The 20,805-nt window shown below is 38.2% G+C and overlaps 1 protein-coding gene across 1 annotated transcript in view; it reads right to left on the bottom strand.

The window, feature by feature from the left end:
- Positions 1 to 2,073: 2,073 nt before the first annotated feature.
- Positions 2,074 to 20,805, bottom strand: part of LOC139728403 (uncharacterized) — a 35,105-nt gene continuing 16,373 nt past the window's right edge. The window contains exons 4-9 of the mRNA XM_071639342.1: positions 13,811 to 13,873; positions 12,839 to 12,969; positions 10,812 to 10,820; positions 5,602 to 5,647; positions 3,651 to 3,719; positions 2,074 to 3,078 (exon numbers count right to left, since the gene is read on the bottom strand). Coding sequence (XP_071495443.1) covers positions 2,473 to 3,078; positions 3,651 to 3,719; positions 5,602 to 5,647; positions 10,812 to 10,820; positions 12,839 to 12,969; positions 13,811 to 13,873 — 924 coding nt within the window. The 3' untranslated portion in view covers positions 2,074 to 2,472. The remainder of the gene's footprint in view (positions 3,079 to 3,650; positions 3,720 to 5,601; positions 5,648 to 10,811; positions 10,821 to 12,838; positions 12,970 to 13,810; positions 13,874 to 20,805) is intronic.

Here is a 20,805-nt window from a genome sequence, read left to right as displayed (position 1 = left end):
GAAATTGATTTTGATATCAATTTTTTTTTCAAGTACATTGTTAGGAATGCTACAAAGAATGTTTTCACCACAAATTAGGATTCTAGGACCTTTAATTTCTGATTTAGAGCAAAATGTATGATTTTATGCATATATTAGCATAATTAATTATTATGACGAAAATTTTCATTTCTTTTTGTATAGCTTGGTAGAATACGCCACAGGTAATGCATGTGCCAAATTTCATGGCGATTGCGCGATCGATGGCCGAGATCTCGGGGGGGGGGGGGGGGGGGGGGGGGGGGGTTTGAATCAACCCCTCCCCGGCCACAGAACACCCAAAAAAGCCCGGCCTGGTTAGGGTTAAGCAAACTTCTTTGAAAGGAAATGTCACATGTCCATATAAAACTACTTCAGTCCAGGTGCTGCTAATGCATGTAACTACCCTCTGTTGTTTTGTTTTGTTTTGTTTTGTGTTTTTGTTTTGTGTGTTTTTTTTTTTGTTTTTTTTTTAGATGCATGTTGACAATTACAGCACTACGGCACTATAGCACTACAGCATGACGGCCTCTACTTTCAACAAATTACGAAGTTCTATACATGCATTAGGGAAGTGTGAATTTGTCATCTCCTTTGAGACCTGGCATGTTATCTAATCTCTCACCTTTTTTTTTTTCACTCACATGGATGCTGACAAAATAAACCCAAAAATACAAAATTCTAAAATTTCCTTTCAAATTTGTCCTCCTTTACACTTTCTTGTGCAAGAATGCCCCCCCCCCCCCAAAAAAAAAAAAAAAAAAAAATCCAGTATACTCATATTCATACTTGTTCCATCATCTATACCTGAGCTTATCAATCACCTTGCAACTGTGGGCATGGCACACTACAATTCAGTTCTCGGTTCTACATATATCTCCAAATACCATGGTAATTACCACAAATATTGCATATCAATACTAGCATTTTGAAAAGTAGAAAATTGACACAAATCAGCTTTTTAAAATGAAAGCAGAAAAAAAGGAAGGTGGTAAAAATTAATTTAAAGAAAAAAAAAAATCAAACAAGCATCAAGGACAATTAAACCATGAGTGTGTGTGAGCCAGTCTTTCAATTTCTGAAGTACCATATGAAAGTCTAAACAAGCAGCCACCACATGCATGTGACTGCACGTTTGGTAAGCACACCACTCCTGTATTTTATCATTGATGAATAGCAAATAATTTAACTCCTTTGGTATTTCAAATAATTTTCTCAATTTGCTTTGTGGTAGACTTTGTGTCCTCAACCCTTCATAATAAATCTTAGATTTTTCAAGACAAGGAAAGTGCACTTTCATGCAAATCCACAAACAAAGATATTTCCAATTATCGCTGTAATTGTTTACATATCTTTTTTTTTTTGTGGGGGCAGGGGATTATAATTGAAATTTGCCAAATTTCAAGCACAGACAGAATGATAATTACTACGCAGGTGTGATGTCATAATTTTGTGATAATACACCGTAGGAGCTTTATTTATATACCTGCCCTAGTTAGCCTGCCCATCTCAGTCCACCTATCCATTTTCTTCTGGTCATATTTTTTCGATACAAAATATGGTATAAATACATATATATATGGGCCGTGACGTGAGAAAAGGGCCCTTAGCACCGCTGCGCGCAACACCAGGAAACGGCGCGGAAGTTTAACCCTAACTAGGCCGGGCTATTTAGGTAGATGATAGAGCCGGGGGGGGGGGGGGGGGCTCCCAGGCCCCCCCTCCAGATCTCCGCCGAAACGTCGAGGGGGGGGGGGGGGGCCTCAGAGGCCCCCCCCCCCGGCCTAGTTAGGGTTAACAAAGCAATACGCACAAAAAGATCAACTAGCTAACTACGCGGAAATGCATAGACGCATCAAAATGTGACAGGATTTGGACAAAACATGCTGTTTTGAATGTCATAATTGGGGCGTTTAGGAGTGGAATTTCAGACAAAGGTTTGCATATCCAAATACGTAAGAGTTTCTTCTACAATATGGAGGTGAAAACTCATTTTCGGTACATAATGCCCTAAGGGCCCTTTTCTCACGTCACGGCCCATATATATATATATATATATATATATATCATATTTTGTGTTTGCTCTTATCTTCAGAGAGCATTTGCTTACTGCAGTCATGACAAAAGAAACATAATCATCAACATAGCATAATGTCTCATCCGAGGCTTGAGTTTAAATAAATTTCTATGTACAGAATAATGGAAGAGAGACACAGGGGGAAAATACAAAATTCTGTCTCTATTCTATGGATTCTCTACACCACTGCATTGTCCAATACTGGTGGGCTAAAAACTGAGCCACCATCAATATGTACATATCTGAATGATATGATAATACTTTTAAGAACCAAACAGTAGTCTGGAACTAGGGTAAGAGTCACCCTTCTGATATTTTCAGTGTCACAAGAGACTCATCCTCGACCAGGATGGAAGGATGTCAACTTCATTGCTTTGTCACAAGTCGGTCACCATGTATCCACCCAGAGAATTATCCTCTATGGTCTCAGGTTGCCTCGTAGGGTTGCCATAGTGACTGCTTCCATTGGTGGATCGTCCTGACGATAAACTAGACCTGCTGCCGTAGCGGTAAGAAGCATGGTCAGCGGTCGGGGAGGACCGTTTGGCCTTGAGAGGATCATGCGGGGAGTAGGGAGGGGGATCTGAGGGGGGAGGGGAGGACCGGTAGGTGGGCTGCCCACCACCAAAGGGCGGGGCTGGGGTGTACTGAGGCGGTTCCGGAGGTAGCGATGCTGATTTCACAGAGGGGTCGTACGTGGCCCGGCCGGAGAATGAAGCTTCTCTGCCGTGGTGTGGGGAGCCAGACTGCGGCGAGATGGGTGGGCTGGCAACGGGATAGGTGGTGCTGGGGGATATCTGAGGCGAGTAGGTGGCGGCGTCTTCTTCAGACAGGGGGCCGGATCCTGTGAAGGGGAGGCTCGAGTTGGACGCCACTCTTGAGCTGGGGGCAATTCTGGCTATGTGACAGTTGTAGCAGAGGAGCTTATCACCGAGAGGGTAGCAACGGCGGCTGTCATCATCAGACAGCTGCAAATTACAGTCCTGTTAAAAGAGAAAAGAGCATGGCACATGTATATCATTGGGGCGCCGTCGTCTAAATTTTGTACCACATATGCATCTGGGAAATGATATAATATAATGCTGTTTTGTTAAGACCCTAGCCTGCCAAACAGTTTTTTTTTTCCTCTGAATGTCTGCATGGCAAGAATCAAAAGTTCTCTATCATTGATGCAGTGGACAAGATAATGTAGAAGCAATAAGCACTAAATATATGAGTATCATTAAAATGTACAAACAGAAGACAGTCATACACTTAATAAGTTCTGTAAAACATCATTCCCTATTTCTTGATTTTTCTCTTCACAAAAAAAAAAAAAATCATAGCCGTGCTATACATATTACAATGGCATGTGTTTTTAGATCACAAACTGATAAATCAGTCATCCTTATCCTGGCATTCCCCTTTTCACAAAATCACCTTCCTTCCAGGAAGCTGATCAAGAAACGGAGACTAGCTCTCTAAAGGTACGGGGGCCTTGAACAGTGAAGAAGGCGAGGGAGGGAGGCCCCTAACTCTGGCACAACGCAGAGCAGCACCCCTACAAGGTACTTACTATACAACGGTAGCATTCAACGTGGAAGTCTTTGTCCATTGAAACCACTCTCACGGTTTCCATTGTGCCCTGTGGGTGAGAGAAAGAGATGGAGAGAATAGATAGAGAGACACGGAGAATTAGAGGGAGAGAGAGAGAGAGAGAGAGAGACATTGAATGAGTGCCAATGTACAATATGGACCACTTTTATCGGTAGGGAAGGAATCATACAAAAGGAAGGGGGCTAGAAGGTACAGAGGTTGAGGAGCTGAATAGGGGTGGGAGGGGTGAAGGGCTGTACTGGGAGAGGTGTTGTTTTGGTGTTGGCCTGACAGATAGGGGGGTGACTGGAGTGGGTTTGTAGAGATGTGCTGAGAGTGCCTTACTGTGGCACTGAATGTACCTTTAAATATTGTGTGTATGTGTGTATGTGTGTGTGTGGGTGTCTGTCTCTGTCTGTCTGTCTGTGATGCTGTGTCGGTGCACACAGAGACAAATATGCACTGCTAAAATGAGACTGAAGAACACTGACTGCATGAGGAGAAGAAGAAAATAAAAACATATTGTATGGGTGGAGAACACGAGAAGGCTATGAGCGTAATGGCGTGAAAGTTGTGTAGGGCAATGAGGAAGTCACAGCCGTAAAATGTAGGATGGCATTGGCTGATAAAGGACTGTGGAAGCATGGCAACATGTGACACCCATCACAAAAATTAAACAAAAAAATGGTATTGGTGGTGAAGGGGGAAAAATATATTCAGGCCCAACACAGATCAGTCTGTAAGCCATCAATTAAGTTTTTTATTGTACATAACAAATGCACATTTGAAATATAATGACGTCCAAGAGGAGTCAACCAAGGAGTGCCAAAATATCAATTCTAGAAATGGGAGTAAAAATATTGTTGTTTAGTTGAAACTGGAATACCTTTTGCCACAAGATCAAGAATGATATACATATATTCACAATAAACCCAAACGCTGATCATCTCTTTATTACATTCTCTGCAAGAGCCCACTGCACAGACGTATGAATTTTTAGTAGAGTTGGCACATTTTTCTTGTGGGTGAACTGGTATTGCTTAGAGGGAAAGTGATTAATGCCAATCGGGAGAAATTTGACACACCGATGGAAATTGACTACAGAGCACTTAATTGCCACCTGCTGCTGTTTTTGATATTCAAACCACTCCACTACACTCTATTTCCCCTCTTCTCCTCAGTTAGCACTAAAAAAAACAACAACAATAACATGTGATACAGGGCTCTAAACTTCAGCGGAAGGAGACCCGTGGACAGCGGTACGAGAACCCGATCACGTACGCATGTGGGAGTCTCGTATTTCCATTTAATTATGGCTGGTATTCGTAAGTACCAATTGTCATCTTTTGAAAAAACAAAAAATGAAGTCACTCAAAATATAACAGGGGAATGTTCACTCTATTCTCAGTCTAAATAGCCACACACATACACACACACACACACACACACACACACACACACACACACACACACACACACACACATACACACACACACACAGAAACAAAAAAAAAAAACTTCTTGTAAAAATGTTACCATTCAGAAAAAGAGAGCACATACAAAACATTTCATGACATCAGGAATGTGGCTTACGTGACAGCAGTATGGTATGTGTAGAGGCAACTTTTAACATTGTTCATAGTTGAGGCATGTGGTCTGGGCGAAATGCAAAGCATTCTGGTCTGCCAACTCTTTTACAAACTCAACACTTCTAAATATGAAGATGAATATCTTTATGATAGAACTATGCCCAACACCAGCAATGTCTAAGAACTCGCTTTCTACTTTTTTCAAAATTTGGTTATTTGATTTTTTCAAAGCTGTAGAAGGAAAAAAAAAATAGGCGAGAAATAGAATCACAAAGAAAGAAGATGCAGTATGAATCTGCTGAAGAATTTGAGTCATAGCACCACGATGAGAGAAATTCTTACCGGTGTTATTGGCTCATTACAGGCAGCACACTTTGGAGCGTAAGTCCTGGAGCAGCAGATACAGACAGGAAAAGAAGAACAAAAAAAGAAGGCAATTTGCTTGAAAATGCTATTTGAAAATACAGTAAGAAGAAAGAGAAAAAAAAATGTGTATTTCAAATGCAGCAAACTAAAACTAGTATTCATGCAGGAAGCAAAAAAATGAACAAATTGCTTGTTGAGATCATACTAACATACTTTCAAACATTGGAGAGCAACACTGGGAATCACATGAAAAAAAAAGAAAGAATTTTTTAAGAGTCTGCAGCTTTGATTTCACAATGTTAGAAAAACTTGATTTCACAATGATAAGAAAACATCATATTAAATGTCAAAATGCTCCCAAAACATGAATCTTTTTTCAACAAAAAGCATGACAATGATATCCCACACAATTAACACAAAAAGATGATTTCTGTGGATTTGTGTTTTATGTACATTATCATCAGCAAATTTGGGCATTCTTTCCTCTTTCTTTAAAAAAAAAAAAAAATTCCAAACCGTCACCTTAAGCCATGGTATTCTCATGGGAAGTTACACAGGAATTTGTACAGAATCAACAAAATGAAACAATCTGGTCAATTTCACTCTTAGTACTAACCCTAATTATCGATGACTTCGGATAAAAAGCTTTAGGTATTCTCAAGAATTCGACATCTGCTTGCATGATAAAGCCATACACTGACACATGTGCAACATAATGCCTGCTGTACCTGTTTGAGAAAGAAATGTGTCCATGTACCTTTTCAATAATAAATGGATTTCCATCAATATACCACTCTCTTACAGCTACATGTACCATTGCAAATCATGGTGTATGAAAACTTGCAAATGCTGTGACATAGAGGACAGGCAATGGGAGGGTTGACTGCCGTGTTGCCAGAAATGCAGTAATGAGGTGTCTGTGAGTCAAAACTAACCGAAAATGCCACCACAACAAAAATGCAGAGAAAAAGCCTTCAAAATTGTTGATGATTGTGCAACGGATAAAGAAGGTACCAGAAGATGCATTGTTCTGAAAAAAAAAAGAATCAGGGTATATACCACTACCAGGGTTGAGTGAGCAAACTATGAAATGTTGATGATAAGACTGCAAGAATGCTACCTTTGGCAAATGTGTCTCTTCTGCAGATCACTTTCAAAATGAACAAGAAAGTAAGCACAATGTACATGTATCTATAAAGCCCAGATAAAAGAAGAATTACAAAGAATGATTGATATAAGCACATGAACACACTCTTACACACGTACAAACACACACACACACACACACACACACACACACACACAGATACACACATGTGTACATTGAAAATCTCCTTCATTAGCATACTTCATGTAGGCTGGATTCATTTCAATCAATCTATTCGGTCAGAAAATCTCACGTATTGTTGTTGGTGAGACTTCCTATTCTCGAAAGATACAAATGAAATCTATCTTACTGCCATGAGATATGAATGAAGAGACAACTTTCTTTAACCAGTCTCTAGGCAGTCTGGATATGTCTTACTGCAACCTGAGGCTAGTTTCTTTTCACAACCCGAGGTAGTCTAGATTTCTTATAACACAGAGAGGAGGTACAACTCTGCATACATGTAGCTTTTCAATGCAATCTTGACAAGACAATGACTTCTGAAAAAGATATAGTGTTACATTGGAAGAGAGAAACTAGCATATAAATAGCAATATTAAACAATCTTTGCACAAGACTTTATAGAATGGCACTTGGGTATTCTTGAAAGTACCCATCTGTAAAGAAGAAATCACTATTTTTAAGTGCACAAACCAAACCATACATTGCTGGACAAGTTGACAAAGGTTTCAGTAAATGGTTTTAACTGTAAAGACAGCAATACTGAAGCAAAGAGGGCTACAACTGAAAAACGTAAATCACACATTATGAAGAACATGAAAATATATATATGAGGATGAAAACAAAAATTTGGTCCATCTAAAGGCTCATGCAGTTTGCAAGTAATCGCACAGCTACATAAACTGCACAAATAACATTCCAGCACAGCTTTAACACACACTTGGGTGTCATTACAGTAAAAAAAAAAAAAAAAAAAAAAAAAAAAAGGGGGGGGGGGGTTGATGAGACAGCCAGACGGGGGCGCTTTCAGTTCTGACTCCTTCCTGTTCACTTCAGTCACTCCCATCCCCACCCCCCCCCCCCAGAAAAAACCCTTAAAAAAACAAGAAAATCAGAGAAAAACAAACAGAAACAAAAACAAAAACAGACTATAAAGCTTGCCAATCCAGATATTCTCTTTTCATACTATATTTTTGGCAAGGTTTTATATCTAGACTAATCTGTACACTTCCCACTCTGCATCCAATTTAAGTCTGTGGATTCACAAACAATTCATCAATCATAGAAAAAAAAATGGGTGAACAGCTGTGCTTAATAACATCTGTGAACAGTCCAGTATAAACAAATGCAGCACTTCAATATCATTTAGGTTGAATCACACTGCGTAGAAATATATAATATCCTGAATTTCACAAATGACTGCTTTCTGCAAAATAAATCTTCCCATTTGATTAAATACCATAGCTATGCAATCAGCCTATTTACCTTTTTTTTTAATGAGTGTGTGTGATCTTAAAGTGGGCACTTTGGGCAATTGCTAGTGTCAAAATTTTACGGAGTTCAACTCTAATTTATTGTCTTCACTACAGCTTCACAACATTAAACTCATTCATGTACACATGTATCTTGTAGTGACTGAAGCGTTAGATGAAGTATGTCAGTATTTTGTTACATTAAACCCAGCTCAACAACTTTGCTTGCTCCCATGCCAAAAGAAATAACTAGTGGCGAGTAAAAGGGTCATCTCAACTTGCCCCAAGCGACAAGATTTTCTTCTTCTTTTTTTTTTGTGTGTCATTTTTAGGCAGTCCACAATCCTAGTAGGCCGATCATTGCAAAGCGTGTTTGTTTTCAGGGCTCTGGTGAATATTCAGTATGTTTTAATATGCAAGGCACACAAGTATGAAAAGATTACAATAATACTTTACCTTACATACCAAACTAAGAAACATATCAATCGTTGATTGTTTGTTTGTTTGTTTCTGCTTTTTTGTTTGTTTTTTTGCAATTGTTATTAAACCCTGTACTACAGAATATAATGCTAACATCGAATTGGACTCTACTAAACTTTCTGTACAGGTACTTGCCAATCTTATTCATATTACTTGCCCAGAAAATAGTATACCGGCCATATAACCCAAGACAAGCTTGATGAGCCACAACACTAAGGTGTCCAAGTAACATAAAAGGTGTATTTAATGATATCATGAAAAGTATATTAAAGCTGCTGTAAGGCAATGGATGTCTTGATCCTGTGAGGTCATAAACATCTTAAAAAACAATTACAGAGACTCCAACCCCAAGCACCTTCTGATCTGGAGATTCTCCCGCCTGAAACCCCTAGCAAACGGGAGATCGATCATGATCCAACTTCGATGTGCGCAAGGCGTCCATCATGAGCACAAAGACGAAGTTTCTCGGCGGCTGGAGTCCCGCTCTAGGGTTTTATGTGCTCTCTCGTGTCATCTCATGCTTATTTTTCAACGTACGATGACACTCAGTAAGAAATCATTTCAAGCGGGAGACACAGAGCCAGGGCGGGAGAAATTAAATCTCAAGCAGGAGAACGGGAGATTTTGTAAAAATGGGCTTTCGGCGGGAGATCTCCTGTCGAAAGCGGGAGAGTTGGAGTCTCTACAATTACTGTTATGTTCAACACTTCAATATTGTTAGTAGCTTCTTTAACAATGCATACATGGTACATGTACTTTAGATCACATGTCTGGACTGGATTTCCCCCTTTGCCAATGCAGCCAGCTGGCCGACAGCAAAAACCTGATCATGTACTGTGCACCCATACCATAATATCCATATACATGTATACAACAGCCACCATGGACTCACACAAGCATAAAAACATTGTGATGAATAATACAGGAATTTGTATAAATCTACTATGTTAAACCACCATGGAATGCTGAATTTTTGGATGAGCAGGTTTCTCTCAGGAAGTGCCACAAAACCACAAACAAATACCAAATCCAACACCCAACATCATGCAGTCTATGTAAAGTGTCAACAAGAGAAAAAAAAGGAAAAAAAAAACAACAACAAGAGGCTTGGTGTACAACCCACAATGGCATTCATTAACAGATATAACAAAGGTAAAACAACTGACTACAAATTTAAATAATGCCTCCAGCACACTTCAGGCGGAGGCATAAAAAACTGGTGATACTTTGGCCCCCTAAAAGGCAATTCTTTGCCATGTTCAAGTTCGGTTTGATAAACGGGGTACTACAACCTCATGAAGAACATTGGAGGTTTCATCAACATTTGGATCTAATTATCAGAAAATTATAAGATTGTAAAGCTTTCACATATTTTCCCACATAAACATTACGAAAAAAGACAGAAATTGGAGGTGATGATGTCATCGCCTTAGAAACTTGCCTGACTTGTATGTAAGAATTCTGCAACTTTTCTTCTCTGACATGAAATCAGTCATGATAAATTGTATAATTCCCATCAAATCCTAGTTCTTTTTCAATAGCAAGTACTACTTTTACGAGGAAAAGAACCATAGTTGCTTAATTGTGACAGTTGCTGAAATAATTGTCACTGACCACGCTATTATGATAAGTAATACAATTGCATTAAAATTACTCTATATCATCATCTTTATTTTTCAAATTTGTTTCACCTCATTTTATCAGACTATCTCCCAAGGTGCATGTACCTTTCTAATACAATCATAGCAATTTCAGAACACTGCTGATGAGAGAAGCGATTTTCACGCAATGCTGATGAATCCGCAAATAAAAACAAAGCTCCACAGTTCAGCGGCAAGACACACATTTCCAGCGGGATGAATTACGTGCGGCAAGAAAAAGTGTGAGGAAGGAAACCACGCATATGGAACAGGATGGAATGAGTGTATGGTTGCTTGCTCTGCTCATCAAACAACATTCATTCATCTCGATAAAGTAGATCAAGAGAGCAACAGTAGGTGTTCAATAGCCAGTGAGCTGGAAAAGAGGCGCATTTGTGGGAGTAACACAAACGAATGCGGAAGACCTTCCATATGGATGGAAACAGCAAGAACCCAACATGGTGTACGTGGCATGCACACATTTACCTTTGCATTCTTCAAACATGACAGGCACAAAGAGGAAAACAAAAAATCGTATTTACGTTTTCCCAAACTCGAGGTAATTCAACCATTTCAGTACACCATTTTGCAAACATGTTTACTCAAAGTTTACCAAGCATGAAATCCGTAACAAAAATCCGATCATGATGACTTTCCTTCTTTTTGCTGATTCTGCTTCTTTTAGTCGAATGTCATATATATATATATATATGTATATATATATATATATATATCCCTAAGGTGCCAACTAGGGATATATATATATATATATATATATATATATATATACATATATATTTATATATTAATACACATGTATAATACATACACATCATATACTTCCTCAAGGATTACTTCTATATATTCGCTGAGTGTAAAATGATTATTCACTTCCACTCCCTTTGTCAATCCATACACTGCACCTGTCTGATATAAAAGTCAAACCTAATATTACACCTACAAGGGCTTGTGCACAAATGGCAACAGACTTTTATTCCCTCTGCACCAATTTGAATAAAAACGGGCTTGCTTGTAATTCAAATATCAGTGAATGTCATATATAGACATATACATTTATATATGAATACACATGTATAATGCATATACTTCTACAAGAATTACTACTATATGTTTGCTGAGTGTAACATGATCATGTACTTCCACTCCCTTTGTCAATCCATACACTGCACCTGTCTGATATAAAAGTCAAACCTAATATTACACCTACAAGGGCTTGTGCACAAATGGCAACAGACTTTTATTCCCTCTGCACCAATTTGAATAAAAACGGGCTTGCTTGTAATTCAAATATCAGTGAATGTCATATATAGACATATACATTTATATATGAATACACATGTATAATGCATATACTTCTACAAGAATTACTACTATATGTTCGCTGAGTGTAACATGATTGTTTACTTCCACTCCCTTTGTCAATCCATACACTGCACCTGTCTGATATAAAAGTCAAACCTGATATTACACCTACAAGAGCTTGTGCACAAATGGCAACAGAATTTGATTCCCTCAGCACCAATTTAAATGAAAATTTAAATGGGCTTGCCTACAATTCACATTATCTACTCTCAATATTCACTCTCAAGACCCCCTTCTTATTTCCCTACAGTACATGTGGTGATATGTGCAGACACAATGAAAGTCCATCATACACATACACTGCATTCTGCTTTTCACAGATTGGAGGGAAAAATATGATCCAAATTGTACAGCAAATGATCACAAATTCATGCACATGTTTTCTACACAAGTGACATGCTGCTACTGTATATGCTGTTATTTTTGCGTACAGATATTTTCGCGAATGAGGAGTCCACGGACATTTTCGCGACATGTTGTGTTTGCGAATTGACACAGAAGCCGTCATAAGTGCATTATTACCTGAGCGCATGGTGACATTTATGCATGTTGTTAGATTCGCGGTCCAACTGTGATTCGCGAAATTCGCAAAAATAACAGCTTATATAGTATTCTACTCTTTCTCAAGAAACATTCAGAGTGATGAGCACCCTTTATATGCTAGGTCTATGACCTGTAAAAACTGGCACAAAATCACACAAACACACAATGGCACCAACTGGCACTAAACGGCACCAAATACTTCACACAGCCACACCTTTGATTGATATGTTACCACATAGCTTTGTCATCTCCACAAGAAATGTTTCTGACAATCCATTAATTACATAAAATCCATTATTGAGTCATCAGTCTCTGAAACTGTCAGATCTTTCATCAGTTTTACTGAGCTGACTAAACTAAATAGTCTTAAAAAAAAATAAAAATAATAATGATAATAACTACTATTATCTGTTTAAATGTTCGATTCATCAACCACGAGTTACCCCCTGCCATGAAACATATGCATATCAGCAACAACACATCTCACTTCAACCCTTCCATGGTCACTTTACAAAAGGCTATTGATTATGGTACAAGCCACTTTGCGTGTGGCAAGGAAGGGGTTAACACGCATGCTGCACCCTTACTTGTGGTAATCCTTGACACAGTAGATCTTCTGATCCACATCGATAGTAAAGGGGACTCCATCCAGACACTGGTTACACACAACGCATCGGAAGCAGCCCGGGTGGTAGGACTTTCCCATGGCTTGCAGGATCTAGAAAGATACAAGTAAGGCGTAGATCGAGACTACAGCAAATCATGTTGATCCCTGGTATAATACAGACTACAACTTTTTGACATTTTTATTCATGGCAAATCTAAACAAGATCCGTGGTTTAGACTACAGCACCTCATAATTTGATCCAAAATTTAGATACAGATTAAAGCATCTACATTGATCCAAGATTTAGATACAGACTACAGAATATCATAAATTGATCCATGATGTACATAGATAAACAGTGTACTATCATTTGATTCATGGTGTACATACAGACCACAGCACTTTACAATTTGATCCATGGTTTAAATCAGACGCCAGTACAGTATCTCATCATTTGATTCATGGTTTACATAGACTACAGCACCTCAAAATTTGATCCAAAATTTAGATACACAGTAAAGCATCTACGGTGATCCATGGTTTAGATAGAGTACAGAATATCATAAATTGATCCACATGATGTACAAAGATAAACAGTGTATTATCATTTGATTCATGGTGTACATAACAGACTACAGCACTTCACAATTTGATCCATGGTTTAAATATAAACCCCAGTACAGTACCAGGTACCTCATCATTTGATTCATGGATCAGATATAGACTACAGCACTTCATAATTTGATCCATGGTTTAGATACAGACTGCATGCAGCACCTCATAACCACTGGACAGCACATCATAGTGTTAACACTGTGCATTTTATGGATAAATTTTAATCACTTTTAGACTATATTTTTTGGTTGCCATCCTGCAAGTAAAAAAAAGATATGTTCCTCAGTGCTGTATCCTTAGTATCATAATTAGTGAAAAGCTGGCTAAAGCTGCTCACCGTGTCCATAATGAGGTGACCACAAACGGCACACTTTTCAGCTGTCTGCTGGAAGCCAGAGTACTGAAATGAAGGAAGGGACAAATGAAAAAACACACAAAACACATATTAATTTATACTGACTTTCAAGAAGAAAATACAGCACTGATGTAATAAAAAAGCGCAAACATATGCACCCTATTATTGGTGCATTACAATTTACATATGAGAAGCAATGATCATTAACCAGTAATTTCATTAAGAAAGCACAACTGATATCTTTCTTCACAAGTCATCCCCACAACTATCACTTCAAATCACAATTTTTTTTTTTTCCAATTCATACTACTTTCTCCAGAAGTGAGGAAGGCAAAGTCAAAATGCAGAATGATAACATTCTGGCCTGAATAAGGGTTCACAAATTTTAGGACTGTTGTAGATATTTCTTGTTGGGGTTTTGTGCTATGAATTCACACCTCTTTTAGGGTGTGTTTATGCCCAATTTGCGAAGGCAGAATCAACCTTTTGAAATGCTAATTCAAAACGCTGATTCAAAACGCTGATTCAATACGCCATTCACGGGAGCACTGTTTATGCTCACTTTCTTTGACCTTGGAAAGAGCGTTTGCGATTTCTTCGCTAATCTCAGTGAGGCAGGTCAAATTGCGGCGTGCACTTTTTTGGAAGTTCTGGCCTGAGTGTGTGTATTGTTCATGTTCCGCAGCATGTCTACCGTAATATAATTTTGATTGCTTTAAATACTACTACACACGTACATAAACTGTAGACAATGATAGGAAATACGAGAATTTATTTCATCGACAAATTGTTGACAAAATCGGAATGTATGGTGTAGTGAGTTCTTCATGCATCAATATGTCTGTCACCATGTACAGTAAAGTAATGTACAAACAGGGAGCTCCAGGGATCAGCACCTGCAAATTGTGTTTCGCAGCACAGTAATCGAAAGGTCGGCTGGCCTAGCACGCGCATTTTCAAGTGTTAACCAGAAAGGCGATGGAGATGACGTCATTTAAACACGTATGTGATGTGAGTTGCGTTTATACTTCCCCGTCAAACGTGATTAGTCAGAAACGCCGATCGTAAACGCACTTATTTGTGCGTTTTGAAAAGACGTTTTGAAACAGCGTTTATAATTATATCAAAATGAGCAAGGACGCAACCCCGTTCTGAACTAAACGCGTATCAAAACGCTGATTCTGGCCCGAAAAGGGGAAGCATAAACACGGCCTTAGAATGCACTCATCTTGACTTGTGGTATTCACAGATCTGAAGAGAGATACTATCAGAATACATTGTAAGTTCTACACACTTCTGAAAAGTTTGCTGTTGTTAGAATAAAGAAACCAGCTTCCTGTTTACATCAGATCACAAATGCATTCTACCCCTAAATACAAACTCAGAATTCAAGTAAGGAAGATTGGTACCATCTGGAAAAAAAAAAAGATAATAACCTTTGGTCGACAAAGGTTGCAGAAATATGTTTGGCTGGCCACAGACGCAAGAACTGGGATTTACAATAATTCAATAGATCCTGTATGCTACTGGTTGCTGGATTGCAGGAAATTAACTCTTGAAGAAGTCTCTGGATTTGCCGGTACAAAGTGCAAAATATCTTATTTTCCCCCTCCTACGACAACAAGGAATAAGTCAAAGGTCATATTGGGCCAATTTCACAAGAGCAATACATTTTTGTATGCCTCACATATAATCTTTGAACCTGGCAATAAATCACAACTCTTCAAATTCAGTCTGACAACAACCAGACGTATAGGGAAGTATTTGCGGACTGCTTGGGTCACAGTCTCACATATATGCAGTCACACAAACTCACACACACACACACACACACACACACACACACACATGTAAATTGTATCCAAAGGCACTTGGCAAGAACACATTGCTTTCGATCTGACAAATTGACTTCTCCATCAACAGTGAACCCAAATTTCCAATGGTACAATATGGAAAAACAGAAGGAATGGGAGATCTTTATAGGAAGAGAGATAAGAAAGAAAGGGGGATAGAAAGATATGAAGGTTCTGCTCCTGTATATTTTTGCGTACTGGTACTGTAACATTTCATTTAGAATAAGAATATTAACCCGTTCAGGATGGGCAGATTTTGCTACAATATGCATTTCCCATAGACATTTGCCCGAATATACCCGGAACTCGTCTTCAACAGGTAAAGATATTACAGTACTACAATAACTGTAATGTAACACCAAAAGACATGATGAAACCTCCTTACTGTTACAATGCAGCACCCTATCACAATTAAACACGCAAGATAAAATGTAGGTTGGAGGAAGTGTAGAGGAGAAGGGTACAAGCACGAAAAAATTCCCCAAAGTGAAGCAAACACAGCCTCAGGTACATTCATGTTTGTTTATTTTTTTAATTTCTTTTCATAAAGTATGGTGTGCAATGTAGTACAGGCTTTTCCACCATTTCATCTTGTGCTCAAAATCATTTCATGAGAAATATTCAAAATATTAATGTTGGGAACTTTAACCACCATCTTCTGCATTGAAAAAAAAAAAAAAATCTGACATAGGCCCTACCATGAGTACGGTAAACACAAAACAATTTTATCAATCTCTGAGTTTATCTAAAATTGTAAATTATGATATTTGTAGACGTCTATAATGTCTCTAAAAAATAATACACATTATCTGGTGGGCCTATGTGGTTAAATACTGTAATAACAAATATATACACACACATGCATTAGATACAGCCAGGCATACATACAAAACTAAGTAAACAAAGCATATGAATCAATATCTACAATTTACTGAATATCAATTTATACATATACTGTTAAAGAGGATCCCATCTGATAGATCTTCAACCAGCATCATTTACAATTATTAAATTGTCATGGTAAAGACATTTTTAAAATGCTCAAACTTACTGTTTTTGAAAAATTTACTGTCTTGACTTTACAATTATGGTATACCGCATTAAAACAAATGCAAAACTCTCTGTCAACAGGCCCAAGTAGACTGTAAATAGCCAAAGGTTCAAGTACCTTGGCATGTGAACTGTATGTATAGTAATAATATGCCTTCAAGGAAGAAAGCAAACACAACCCTACATGGTATATATGAGCAGTTACAAAAAAAAAAAAAAAAATACAGTACGGTGGTAATTGTAATAAAAATGTTGATACTTTTACAACAGAGAGGCATAAATACACTTGCACAAAAGCATACAATGTACAATATGCACTTATGGAACACACATATTGCCTGAGAGCATGTCTCCTATACAACTACAATGTATTCCAACATGTACAAGTGTGTGTGTGCTGTACATCATCTTGTGCTAATGATCACCAAATTCTTGCCGTATACAGGCAATATTTTTCTCATCCAGTAAATATGAATTCACAGTTTACTCCAGGCAGCATGCCCACTGAACCACCAGTAACAACTAACAATCTGAAGTAGTTGTCCATTCCTACCACTTGCCTACAAAAAATATAAGTTTATATTTTTCATGTCTCCTACCGCATTAAACATTTCAACATCAATGTTGGGTCTTGAAGGTGACCATGCTTCAAAAGGTACATGCCTCTGCCTAAACTACACTGTAGGCATACCAAGAAGGTGCTTCATTAGGCCATACAGTACTATAGTTTCCAACCCCAGGGTGCTATAAACCTATGCACTTGCCCACTGGCCCAGGGCCCCTAGAACTCACTGTTGGGCAAATTAAACTGAATGGTGTTGTCCCCTCACCATAATTCCTATTTGGGCAAGTAAAATGTAATTTTGTAATTCCAAAAATCTTAGTTGTATAGTGTGTGTGTGTGTGTGTGTGTGTGTAAATAAATGTGCATGCTTTTTTGGAACGCTGCAATCAATTGATTTATATTCAAATACATAATTATTATACCAATTTCTTTCTGCACATTGTGAACCCTCACGGACCAAGGTCAGGTAATTTACAAGTCTTGTATTCTATTAAAAGATTACTGTAAAACATGATATATTCACAGCACAAAATTTTTGCGAATTGGAGCCGACGGCCTTTTTCGTGGCAAGAAATTTTCGCGAATTGTCACTTGCGTTCAATGCATATAGTGTAGAAAAGTAATTTTGCGTGCATTTTAATTTCGCGAATCTTGGCGCTCGCGAAATTAAAATGCACAAAAACATTCCTCGTTTTACAGTATACTTGTACAATGTGCACAAAGTTGTAAAACATCCCTCATTCTGAACTACCTGCTATCTTGTTTGCTCTCCAAAGAGTAAGCATCTTGCTAACTTTGCTCTCCATGATAAAAACCCACACAGTCAACCTCTCACTGTAATCAGCCCTGAAAACGCAACATTCCAATGTATCTTTGTTTTCCACGCTACTGCTGGGAAAATATGAGGAAGAGGGCTTGCCTAAGACTCTTTTTCCTTTCCTTTTTGTAGCCTATTGGTGACAATAACTAGTCTTTTATGCTTCCCTGTACCTTGGGGAAGTACAGAGTAAACACATATAATCACTGGTCAAACAGGGCCGTATATTGGGCGATGAGTGCAAAGAAATTAAACAATGGGTTCTGAAGAACCGGTACAGTATATGCTACACCCTGAAAACACAGGTCTAGTCTTTAATGGTACACACAAACCACAGACCTCATGAGATATATGTCGTAAGGTGTTTGAAATTTTTTTTTCTGTGTCTGTACATTCTGGCAATGGTTCTTGATTTTTGTTCTCCATTACTGTGACAAGTGTTATGAGATCATGACTTTGATTAGAACGGGAGATTCAGATAATTATGAAGTTAATTCAAGCACACTTATTCCAGAGAGGTAGCAAGTAACAATCCCCCCCCCCCCCTCAAAAAAAGAAAGAAAAAAAAGAAAGAAAGATAACATACAGTTGCACAAAACAGAAGCCTTTCATGCAATGGGAACAGCTACATCTTTGAAACTTGGTAAAATTATCCTTTCACATGCTGGACCGAATTGTAGACTTTGGAATAAACAACCTGGAACTGCCAACTTTTGAAATCAGACAAATCTAAGACCATTTGTTCAAATTTACAAACATGATCACATAATGAATTTTTTTGAGCTTTTTCATTTTTTTTGGTTCCACAGTATCTACTTGTGTAATCATGCCGCACTGTTGTCAAGTACGGTACCTATGTGAGGTGACTTTAAAACTGAAATAAATCACTGATATTACCGTTGTTATCATCATCATTGTAATTACTATTACCATTACTATAATTCAATGGTCTATTTATCTATCTATCTACTTATTTATTCATTTCAATATAATACTGACAGGATAGCAAGATCAACAAGAGAATGCGGTGTCATACCAAGGCTATGGTAATGTCATTTACAATCTACTGTATAGCAGATGCCTTGATGGTATATGAAGACTTTTGTCATGCATCTTATGCATATTCTTACTTTACACTAAACAGAGGAATACCATACGGGCCTATGTCTACACTAATTCCTTTGTCAGTAAACATACCAAATACTGTTATACGCCTAATATTTCATGAGGTTTTTATTTTTACGAATCTTGCGAGTCAGTCAATTAAAGACACCCGAAATAATGACTCTGATCCCGATATGAATGTGACGCACACGAATATTTCTCCGTTCAATACATAGTCCATGATCGCGAATCTAACCACTCGTAAAATCGTCAGGAAATCACTATTCGCAAAAATTTAGATACAGTATACAGTAATCAGGGCTCCACACTAACTTTTATTTTTGGTGGCCCAAAGGCAAACATCCGACCTTTTTTGGTGGCCCGATCAGGCCACCAAATTTTTTATTTCTGTAATTTTGGTGGCCCGACGTGCATTTTTGGTGGCCCCAGGCCACCGTTAGTGTCGAGCCCTGCAGTAATCATACATATTACACGTAGTACATTGTATGTTTTGACGTGTTTTGAGGGAGTAAAATTTGTAGTCCAATATGTGACAATTCTGGCAGTGTTGTCTAAAGTCATCTCGCTATCAAAAAAGTATGAATTTCCTTATACATGCTATGAACTGTCTATATGCCATGCAAGTCAGCAATTTTGCCATAAATAGGCTACTGTATTATAGCTTTTTCCAATCCCTTTTAATAGTCCATTGTAACTCTACCAATACATGCTTGTCCATCATTACTGTATAACTAATAATGGTACTACAGATTTGTACAGTGCATCTGAGATTACACTCCAAATACAAAATGTGTGTATAAAAACCTTCATGCCATCTCAGCAAATTATTGTTCTCAAACGAGGCATGACTTTAATATATCCCCGAGACAGTTTCATGGGTCCTGTCACACCTACTCACACACTCAACGATCCAAGCAATCCTCAATTTTCCAAACTTTTGTTTCCCATGTGTGCATGCCATATATTGGGACTGCGTGGCAAATAATGATGGATTTTGCATATTCTGAAAAAGACACTATCTCCTCTTTTCTCTTTCTCTCTTTTTTTTAAACAGTTGTTATTAACCAATTGAAGACTAGTCCCGAGTATAATCCGGCAGGTGTCTATGGGAAATGTATGTTATGAGATCGCAGCAACCAGCCCGTCCTCAACGGGTTAAAGAAAGGGAGAGAGAGAGCCAGTTCATCCCTCAACATGATCTGTACTCACCAGCTAAATGCTATTACCACTCTCTTATAAAAGAGAAGCACTCCACTCTTGTAATTAATCCCCTACCCTCCCACTACCCCCCTCCCCCTCCCCCCCCCCCCCAGGTAATATAAGGAATATGAGAAACTAACAAAGAGATGCATGCAGAAGAGGTTTCCTCTCATTTCACATTTCTTCATTCTTGAATAAGGCATTTTATCTGAAACAGATTTGATGTTATGTTTGCGTCATTTAAGATGCTTTTGAAAGGTATAAGATTTATTGATACAATGTAATAAAGCATGTATAAACAATGTCATCCTTCAGGGAGACGTTAACGTTCTGATTAAGAGGACTTATGCTCACTCCACTGATCAAA

The sequence above is a fragment of the Diadema antillarum genome, unplaced genomic scaffold (assembly GCF_040938485.1).
Source record: "Diadema antillarum isolate AM-2024a unplaced genomic scaffold, OU_Dant_1.0 seq00000177_RagTag, whole genome shotgun sequence".
Taxonomy (NCBI): domain Eukaryota; kingdom Metazoa; phylum Echinodermata; class Echinoidea; order Diadematoida; family Diadematidae; genus Diadema; species Diadema antillarum.
Note: the sequence above shows the minus strand (reverse complement) of the source record. Positions and strands in the feature narration are given on the sequence as shown.